Below are 10849 nucleotides of genomic sequence, written 5' to 3' on the forward strand. Positions count from 1 at the left end.
GAAATCCGCCTGCCTCTGCCTCCCAAGTGCTAGGATTAAAGGCGTGCGCCACCACCGCCCGGCTTCCTGGATTTCTTTTTATTATTATTTTTAATTTTTTGAGGCAGGGTCACACATGTAGCTTAGGTTAGCCTCAAACTCACTGAGATATGCCAGTTCCTGCCTACCTCGTGATGGAATTAAGGGGATGTACTACCATAACAGCCCAAGAATAAAGGATCTCTATCCAACACTTGTCACGTTCAAGTGTATGTGGTGTGTGTGTAGGTGTACGTGCTTGTGTGCATATGTGCACATTTATAGTTCCTAGAAACACTGGGGTGGGGACGGCAAGGGACTAGGTTTGCATGTGAATGAAAGGACAGCACCTGGTCTCCTCTACAGGTCAAGGTCTCTAAGCATTACGGACTACTCTCTCAAGAGCCTTGCATGGAATATGGACCTTGGTGCCTGGGTGCCTCTCCTAAGAAACACGCTGAGGACTTACTTGTTGTAGTTCTTAGTAGCCTGGACAGCATGTGCAATCTTCTCCTGGAGGTCCAAGGGCAGCAGATGCAGATCCCCCAGAACACGGATGCACACCCCATGCTTCTGTAGCTTCTCCCTGGTAAGGGAGACAGGAGGTGGCACTGTGATGGGGCGCCTGCCGAGCAGGAGAATGCAGGCATAGGCATAAGATCCAACCTCAAACTTGTCGCCTGTGCCAGGCACTGTTGTGTGCCAACACTCAGAGCGGTACCCAGTACTGCACCAAGGCTCAGAAGACTTGCCAAGGTCGTGTGTCAGTCTGGCTTGAACCATATCTGTCTACACTGAGAACACAAACCCTTGGCCACACAATACTACCCTGGGATCCTTGGGAGAGTTGTGTCTTACACATCTGATTTCTGTCCCAAACAAGCAAGTCAGTAAACTGCTCCAGAGTAGGAACTGTATTATCGGTGACATTTGTTATACTCTTGTGCAATAAGAGAATAATGACAACAGAGAATATATATTTATAGAGTTAGATGGTGGTTGAAATACTTTAGTCCAATCAACAAATTCCTCTGAGGTACAGACCATAAGTTCTCCTCTACAGAACAGGAGACTGAGGTCCAAAAAGATTAGAATGGTGAGAAATCTGGATGGATGAATGAATGGCCAGGTCTGAGTCTTGGAGTCTGGTTCTAGAGCTTGTCCACACTCTCACTCACAGTGCATCCACACAGTAGCTCCCGCGAGGTGAATCTTCACTGTTTGCCCCCAGCCTGTCACTGGGAATGCCACAGGGAAGCTGGCGTTTTATACGGAGAGGCAGGGGTTTACTACTGTGCTAGGAATCTCTGGCAGGCCCCGAAGGACATAACCTAGAATTAAAGGCCACATCCATGGCCCATCTGCATAAATAGCCTTCAGCCACATTTTGTCAAAGTCTGTCAAACAAGAAGCATTGACCTGTTCTGAGGGATCTACCAGACTAAAAACGTTCAGTGTACAGTCTGATCAAATCCAAATTTGAGTAGTACCTAAATTTCAATCCAAGTACGCTCACTTGTGCTGATCCTGCATACAGTCCTGGCTTCTTAGAGCTCAGTGTTACTTGTCTCTCAGTCTCCCCTACCTGGGAACCCTTTGACAAGCCAGCCTGCCATAATATCCTGACAGGCTGAAAAAGGTGCATAGGAATGCTCATTCTAGACAACACAGTGAGGTACCTGAGGTTCACAGAGGAACTAACTACAAAGGCCCTGGAAGAGCGAGGACTGGGTTCCCAACCGGACTCTACCAACAACTTACTGTGGCCACCTACAAGGCCTTTTCTTTAAACGATTCCATGGTCCCAACCAGGGAATACAAGTAGACTAGCAGTTTTATGGTTTTCATACATGTGAATGTGGAGGCCAGTATAAGCTTGGATGTCAGTCTCCTTGATAACGTTTCACATAAAAGAGCTCAGGGCTGAGGTGAGGGGAGTTAGACAGGGACGGTGGGACAGGACACCCTGCATCTGGACAGCAGCTTACTGTTCTTCCATCAAGCAGCTGAACTTCTGTCGGGCCAGATCCAGGAGTCCATCAACCTCACTTTTGGAACGTTTGAAGTTCTCAATGCTGAATGCATAGACAGTCACTTCGAGGATGCCCAGGTTCAAACACCAGCGTAGAGTCTGAGGGGGGAAGGTAAAGAAAGAGCTAGGCAACAGGATGAACAGGGAGAGGTAACAGATGCTTCAGCTCTGAACAAGGATTTTCCTCCTTCCCAGACTAGAGTAAAGCTAGGGCAACTTTAGCACTTATGTTTGAATAATGAGCCAACTAGGAAGAAAGTTGTCACCATTCAAGAATCTTAAAAACCTGAGGCTGGGGGTAGTGGCTCAGGTCTATTCTTTGAAAAGCTGAGGCACAAGGATCAAGCTAGGTTAGATTACATGGAAAGATCCTTTCAAAAAAAAAAAAAAACAAACCACAAAAATCATGAAAAGAAAACAATCCAGGTATGCTATGGAACACTTATAATCTGTGCTTCTGGGAGGTAGATGGCAAGAAGACTGTGAGTTTAAGGTCAGCCTGGGCTACAGATACTGATCATGATATATATACTGTTCATGGGCTATAAGAAATAATATCTTAAAAAAACAAAACAGGAAGAAAAACTAAAAACTGTCATTTTTATTTTATCTCAAAGAACTTTTCAGGAAGAACATAAAGTCCTAGGTTTTTACCCAGTGACCCCCATCCTGGACTTGTATTGAGCTGTAGGCAGTTATTAACCTCTCTGGGGCTAAGCTCCTTTACCTGCAGGAAAAGATTACAAAGCCATCCTGATAAGATGGCTAGGAGAGAATGTGTGAGGCTCTGCTGCTCAGAACATAACATCTTTATAATGGCAGACTGAGAGGCTGAGAAGTCAGAACAGAAGCAACAACCAGGCCACTGGGCAGCACTTCATAGTGTTTCCTGTGTTTCATTTTCTAGACAAATATTTAGAAGTGGATTGTTGCTTTCATGCTACGTTAAACATGACATACTGGTCACCTCTGAAAGCTTACCCATGTCAAGAGTTACTTCTGGGGGCACTGACACAACATACACCTTGCACTCGAGAGGCTGAGGCAGGAGAACCCTCAGGTTAAGTCCAGCTTGGATTCATAGAGAAATGTTGCCTTTGTTGTTGTTGTTTTCTGTTTTGTTTGGTGTGGTTTTTCAAGGCAAGGTCTCTGTGTATAGCCCTGGCTGTCCTGGAACTCCCTGTGTAGACCAGGCTGGCCTTAACTTGGGAGATCCACCTGGCTTTGCTGGGAGTAAAGGCATGTGGCCAGCTGACTTTTAACCCTAGCACTCCCAAGTAGAGGCACGAAGATCGGGAGTCGGGTTACTTCTGGTTACATGGAGTTTGTGGCCAGCCTGGCTATATAAGTAAGATACTGTCTTAAAAAGAAATAGAACCACTCATGTTATATCACGCTTTATACCAACACTAAGGCAGATCTCCATAAGTCTGAGGTAGCCTGATCTACTCAGTTCCAGGCCAGCCAGGGTTATAGAGTGAAACCTTCTACCCAAAATAACAAGCAAACCTGGCAGTGGTCCCACATGCCTTTAATCCCAGCACTCAGGAGGCAGAGACAGGCAGATCTCTCTGAGTTCAAGGCCAGCCTGGTCAACAGAGCACGTTCCAGATCATCCAGGGCTATACTGAGAAAAACCCCAAACAAACAAACAAACAAACAAACAAGCAACCTTTTCCATCACTAGAATATAGGTAAAACAATAAAATAAAAATAGCCTTGAGAAGCATAAAGTCATAGAATGATACGCACAATTACAAAAGCTGACTTTGACATCCGTGCATGTGTGTGGAAGCGTTCATGCACAGCACAAAATGTGTATGAAGATTACAGACAAAGTCGCCGGCACTAGTTCTTCCTTCTACCACACATGGTCCAGCTATAGAACTCAGGGGCCAGCCCCCTTACCTGCTGACCCAGCAATTTTCTAAAGGGTAAGACATTTAGTAGCAGCTTGGATGTGAGATACAATTTAAAAAAAGGACTAATGGAAGCAGGACACAGAAGTTTGCTAATCCTAATAATCTGTAATGACGACAGTTGTGCTAATGCCAGGATGAGACACTTGGGTAGCAAGTAACAAACAAAACAAAACAAGAACAGAAGGCACTCAGACCAGAGGAAGCGCCAAGTGTCATTTTTTTAGCTGTCATGCAGGGCTTCAAATCACTCACTGTAGGCTCTGTCACCCGCACCTACCTCAGCCAGTTTGTTGAAGCCCTGGGCGTGGCCCTCCTGACGCTCCACCTGGCACTTCTTGGCATAGCGACGGTTGCCGTCCATTATGAATGCAATGTGTTTGGGCACTGGACCAGCCTGTAGAAGAGGACAAATAATGAACTAATTTCATTCTCTTTGGGATAAATGGGGAACATGACATCCTTACCTAACAGGTTTGACTAATCAGATAAACTCCCAAGGCTAGCAAGATGACTCCGTGGCACAGTGCTTCTTGCCAAGCCCCATACCCTGAGTTTGATCCCCAAGAACTGGACACGTGCTGGAGAAGGAAAGCCACTCTTGTATGCTGTTCTCCACCTCCACATGTGTGCTGTGGCGTGTATTTGCCTCCATGTAACATACATACATACATACATACAGAGAAAGACAGACACATAGACACACTAAATAATTGTTATTACAATGTATCAAGATAAAAGTGTAAGAAAGAACTTGGTGTACTTCCATTGTCACTTGTACAGTGTGAGCAGCTCACTGAGCCAACTGTCTCCAGCCTAGCATGTTAAACTTGCCATATTCGTCCCCCCCAATTAACCTTTGCTAGCATCCTGTCCTCTCCGCTCCACATCAACAGTAGTCACCTTATGCTGTAACTTCTTGATCCTACCATTCCACGGAGGAAAGAAAGCACATGAGATTAATTTTTACAAGATGGGCTTATTTTTACCTAATGTGATGATGACCAACTCCATCTACTTTCCTATGAACTACACGATTTCTTTCTTCTTCATGATTAAACAAAGCACCACTGTGTTGATGTACTCCACACTTCTAAACTCCATTACTCACTGCAAAGCAGAGACTGATCTAGCAAGCTGGCCACTGTGAAGGAGAGTACACTGGGCTGGTAGGCGTCTGGAGGGAGATTCCGATGCTTTACAGCACACCGGAGTGACCTAGCTGGATCACACCAAATCTACCTTTCATTTTCTGAGGAATTTCACACTGACTAGACTACATTCCCCTCAACAGTACAGGAGGGTTCTTTTGTCCTGGCCAGAGCATGTTTTTTTTATTTTTTTATTTTTATGAAGACTTATTCTGACTAAGGCAAGACAATTTTTTCTTGTTGTTTTTTGAGACAGGGTTTCTCTGTGTAGCCCTGGCTGTCCTGAAACTCACTCTGTAGACCAAGCTGGCCTCAAACTCAGAAATCTGACTGCCTCTGCCTCCCAAGTGCTGGGATTAAAGGCATGCACCACCACCACCACCATCCAGCTCTTTTTCTTTTCTTTTTTTTAAAGATTTATTTATTATTAAATCTAAGTACACACCAGACACACCATAAGAGGGCATCAGATCTCATTATGGATGGTTGTGAGCCACCATATGTGGTAGCTGGGATTTGAACTTTGGAAGAGCAGTCAGAGCTCTTAACCACTGAGCCATCTCGCCAGCCCCTCACTGCTACTTTATAACTGACATTTTGGTACTACTGTAAATCGTAATGTCAATATCTGATATCCGACCCAGGGAAAGGGTTGCTCAACCTTTGAAGGGGGTGAGACCCACAGGTTGAGAACCACTGTTCTAGTGAGGCAAACGTCTGCTCTCTCCCATTCAGAGTCACATTCTCTCTTCCCTTTTCAAACTCAGAGTCTTGTGACTAGTAAGAAACCATCCTACCAGTGGGCTCTTTTAACACTCCCAACACCACAGTTCAGTTTTCCAGATGGAAAAATCTTAACAGTCTATATGATTTAATGATATTAAGAGATCCAGACTGGCCTTAATAAAAAAATAAGTCACTCAGTACAATAAATACTAGAAAGTCAGCTCTGCAAACTACATTATAATTTCAATATTCTCTCATTCCTTTGCTAAATTCCACTTCATTGGGATTGCTAAAATTTGATAATGAACTTTAACTCGACTACTTAACTATCCAAAAGGTCAACTTTTCCTCTGGGGTTCTGCTTACCTTTATGATGTTGGCACAGAACCGCTCCCAAAGTGACAGCTCCCCTTCTTTGATCCATGACATAGTTCTTGCTGTATCAGAAATCACACAAGAACAACAAAAACAACAAGAAAACTCAGCCAGATAACCTTGAATAAATGAAAAGGGAGAGAAGTCATCCGCGTTTGCAATAAAACTGACCGAAGAGACTGTGACAAGCAACACGTTTCTGAATCCAAAGACTGTTCTAATCCACTCAGGCATCTACTAGCCAACGGGAGACCTCTGGAACAAGGTGGTTCCCTTCTTTTTTGTTTGTTTGTTTGTTTGTTTTTCGAGACAGGGTTTCTCTGTATAGCCCTGGCTGGCCTGGAACTCACTCTGTAGACCAGGCTGGCCTCGAACTCAGAAATCCGCCTACCTCTGCCTCCCAAGTGCTGGGATTAAAGGCATGCGCCACTACCGCCCGGCTAGTAGTTCCCATTTTTTTTATCCTTCTTATGTGCACTCATTTCTTTCAAATATCCTGCCTTATCAAGGTACCTACATCTTGGTCAATCCCCGCAACCTCCTTCTCTATTGCCCCGCAATCCATTTCTCACTCTGGGCTAATCAGTCACTACCCTCCTTGACTGTCACATCTGTTACCTCGATGGTCACTCTCCCGGCTGGACTTTTTCCGCGGCGAAGTCCACCTCCAGCTTCCCCTCCTCTGGGTCTGTGTGTTCACTCCCCACCTAGGACGCTGGAGAAGGCGTTTTTCTACCTCTCCGGGGCGACTCACGACTCGGCGCTGGAAGAACACGTCACCTTTGCGCGCTTGGACACGCCTCTTCCGTCCGTGCGGGCGGGGCCGCCCTGCATACTCGGGGGCGGAGCGCTGAGAGTTCAAGCGAGTTGGCTATTGGTGGCCGCTCTCGCGGGGCGTGGAAACTGCGCCTGGGAGGGTCACGTGAGTCGATACTGCTACCGCTAGGGTTAGGGTCTCCCGCCGCAGACCCTGCTGTAAGGTAGAGATCGGTTCCGGGAAGCGGTCGGCTCAGGCATGATGCGCAGGTGTTGTGGCAATTTGGCTCGGAGAGAGGATGGGGTTACTCCACCTCAAAAATGAGTTTCTCTATGGATGATCGCAATGCTTATATTTTGGGAGACGCAGTAACATTGTATTTTGACAATCCTTCCTCAGTCTCCCAACTGCTGGGGATATGAACGTAAACCGTCGAAAAGTGAACTGCGTTTCTTTAAAATTTTTGTCTTAGGGCTGGAAAGACGGCTCAGCGGTTAAGAGCACTTAACTGCTCTTCTAGAGGCCCTTCGTTCAGTTCTCAGCAACCACATGGTGGCTCTCAATCAGCTGTAATGAGATCTGATGCCCTCTTCTGGTGTGTCTTAAGACAGCTACAGTGTACTCTCATAAATAAATATTCAAAAAAAATTTTTTTTGTCTTAAAATCGTTCTTTTAGCTGAAATTGGTGGCGCGTCGTCACTGAACTCAGCAGGCTGAGGCCATGAGGATTAGTCTTTTCTGCTACGTAGTAAATTTAAAGTCACCCTGATCTATGGGATACTATTGCTTCAAATTTTTCTAACGTGTTTTTACTTGTCGCCTTTTAATGTTGCCAATTCATCGGAAAGGTTTCTTGCTCTGGTCACTTTGGGGGGCTGATTTAAAGCATCCTGACTTTATAATTTGCGGATTCCGAAGACCCTCATTAGTGAACTTAAAAGGACAAGCCCAGAACTCTGAGGACTTCCAAAATCACAGCCCATAGCGCTGGGGAATATAGCCCTAGTGGTAGAGTGCTTGCTTAGTATGCAGGAAGAAGCCCAGGGTTGTTATCAGCCCAGCATAAAATAGCATGGTGCCAGTGAAGGGAGGGCCATCAGCAGTTTAGGTCACCTTGGGCTAGCATGGCCTACACGGGAAAACTCAGGCTCAAAACTAAACAAAAATAGAAACAATCTTAAACATACAACAAAACACCATAGTACACCTATGGAGAGCTTTGGGGGCCAAGCGAGAACTCAAAGGCATTAGCTTGAAGGACTTTTAGATACTTAACAGAACAAAATTGGGCCTAGACTGGCCTTCAGGAGTCTTACGTCCTCAAAAGTATCATCCATTGCCTTGCCTTTTATTGTATTTAATGATACGGGGAAGAAGCGCTTCTGCTTTCTCAAAAAAAAAAAAAAGCCAAAAACTGAACTTTCAGCATCTGATGCAACTAGTATTTCTTTCAAATCATACTTCCATCTGTAATAGAATTTCACAATTCCAACGAACGTTTTTGTTTTTTTTTTTAACCTCATATGCCCTGTGGTAAGATGGCATAGGGCACAGGGTAAGATGTCACCTGTCCAGCTTTACCTGAGGAAAGCACAAAGCGTGACTCGACAAAGCTGTGGAGATGAATGCCCCATTCATCAGCTCTCTCACACTCACATTTCCTTTGTGAGCCCTGAAGCTTCTGCTAATGACATCAATTTCTCAGGAAGGCTCTGAGCTCAGGAAGCCTAGTAGATAGCATGGCTGGGTTTTAACTTCTGGTGCAATTAGCTACAGGGTCACAAACCCCCTGCTCTAGTAAGTTTGAGGATTTATTTAATCCATACTCTCTGTTAATACTTAGGTTTCCCTTTGGTAAAGTATCCCCCTCCTACCCCTCCCTTTGAAAAATCTTCCTGGAAGCGCTCACTAGAAAGTTAGCAAACTTTATCAGAAAATACTGGTTTATAGTTGGGAGAACCTCCTTTGGCCTCAACTTCCCCGGTTCTGTATGGCACTTTCCTTTTTGGGGTGTTGCAAGGGGTTAATTAGGATTTGTAAAGGGCTTTGAGGAGCGAAGGACAAGCATTATTAGAGTCTCATGCCCTAAGCCCTGGCCCCAGCCTTTCATCCCAGCAGAGGCATAGGCATCCCCATTCTTATGCATGCCAGGCCTCTAATCCCCTCTTGAATGTGGCAGCTTCCAAGGAAGGGACAAGAGGCCTTAACTAGAAACAAAAATCCAGTGTAATGAGGTGCTACAAGGGCTGAACTTTCCAAGATTCATCCCTAACAAAGTGGGAAGGGGAAAACTTAATGGTCCTGTGACTTCCCAATCCTTGGTGGGGATTATGCGCCCAGAAAGCACCCCAAAGCGTCTGGTGAGAGAAGAGCACCAACTCTGCAGTACCAATAAGTCTTTATTTTCCCAGGGAAGAGAAGGGAAGGGAAAGTCAGCATGTGTTACAAAATGATAGGAATACAAGGACCCGGGTACAGTAAAAATCAACCATGAAATAAAACACCCCAGGGGTGGGGTCGCCCAAGCCCCGGGAGGGGGGGCTTAGTCTCCTGCAGTTCAGGGAAGTTATCAGGGAAAGGACAGGCAAGCACACCCTTTCCCACCCTCCCCATAAATTCAAGATTTCTCACAAAGCTTTGGTTTCTAGCAGTAAACATGGAGATACATTCGTCCGTCTCCTAGTAACAATCTTGTGGCCTCTTTGACATAAGTTTCTTGCACCGGCATTAAGTTCCTGAGTGACTGTACATTCATAGTCCCTTTTCTGGTCTCCAGATTCCACTTTCTACATGGAAGGTCCCACAATTGCTTCTCTCTACCTAAGGGTGACAGATTACATTGGTTCAATCCATCCAAAGGCGAATCACACCATGAAATACATGGTCTTGCCAGGGAGAAGTGGCTCACCTGCAATCCCTGCACAGAGTCTAAGGCAGGAGGATAGCCAGGAAGCTGAGGCTATCTCCGGCTACAGAGTGAGACCTTGTCTCAAAACCACCAGCCAAAACTCTTCACTGAGTTAGGGACAAGGGGAGAACGAGGTTCCTGGCTTCTTTGAAATTTTTACATGGGTTATTCAAGAGTTGTAGTGATACCCAAAGAAGTAAATGAGCATAAGTTTTCTTCTGAGGGAGAAGAGAGGCTGTCTTAAGGTCATTGTGGTCCAGAATGGGAGATAGGGGAGGAGCATGGAAGGGAGAGCCATGGTCTCAGAGGCTCACTCCAAGAAGAGAACCCCACATTTAGGTTTCAGATGATGTTGTCTGGTGCAGAACTTCCTGTCAAAGATGCTTTGGCTATTTTTCTCTCAATACAACAAAAGTTTTGTAAACAATAAAACCCCAAAAGAACATGAAGACCAACACATTTATATTTACACAACTAGGCCACCTAGCAATCACCAACTCAGAGACAGTAAAGTCCTACAAAGGCCAGACGAATACAATTAGCTAGGGGTGGGGGCAGCATTTGGGGAGGGAAACAAGAAACCAGGATCAGACACACACACCACCCAATGTGTTCTATTGCATTTGTCCCGTTTCAACACAGTGAGGTAGGTTTGTGGCGATCTCAAAGCATGTAAACGAGACTCCCCACCCCCTCTTTGCTTTAGCTATCAACCATCACACTTGCCACAGAGGCCTACACTCCATGGGCCTCTCTGGAATCCAAGATTGTGAAAGGCTAAGGATTTGAGTCCCTGCCTCATGCTCTCATGCCTGGCTAGTACTGGGTGGAAATAAGAGTATTGGTCTTAAATGGCATCCTTACTGGGATAACCCAAGTGGCAGGGTACTTCCTAGCACAAATGAAGCCCAAGGTTCAATCACACACACACACACACACACACACACACACACACACACACA

The 10849-nt window shown here is 45.5% G+C and overlaps 1 protein-coding gene across 4 annotated transcripts in view; it reads right to left on the minus strand.

The window, feature by feature from the left end:
* Dhdds (dehydrodolichyl diphosphate synthase subunit) overlaps positions 1 to 7014 on the minus strand; it is a 28843-nt gene extending 21829 nt beyond the window's left edge. Inside the window, exons 1-5 of one of the 4 annotated variants that reach the window (XM_031378996.1) lie at positions 6840 to 7014; positions 6213 to 6340; positions 4250 to 4366; positions 2007 to 2149; positions 488 to 604 (exon numbers count right to left, since the gene is read on the minus strand). In XM_031378996.1, the coding sequence (XP_031234856.1) occupies positions 488 to 604; positions 2007 to 2149; positions 4250 to 4366; positions 6213 to 6275 (440 nt within the window). In that variant the 5' untranslated portion in view covers positions 6276 to 6340; positions 6840 to 7014. The remainder of the gene's footprint in view (positions 1 to 487; positions 605 to 2006; positions 2150 to 4249; positions 4367 to 6212; positions 6341 to 6839) is intronic. The other 3 variants (XM_031378995.1, XM_031378997.1, XM_031378999.1) reach the window with 3 other exon arrangements.
* Positions 7015 to 10849: the final 3835 nt, after the last annotated feature.

This window comes from Mastomys coucha, unplaced genomic scaffold (genome assembly GCF_008632895.1).
Source record: "Mastomys coucha isolate ucsf_1 unplaced genomic scaffold, UCSF_Mcou_1 pScaffold18, whole genome shotgun sequence".
In the NCBI taxonomy this organism is placed as follows: domain Eukaryota; kingdom Metazoa; phylum Chordata; class Mammalia; order Rodentia; family Muridae; genus Mastomys; species Mastomys coucha.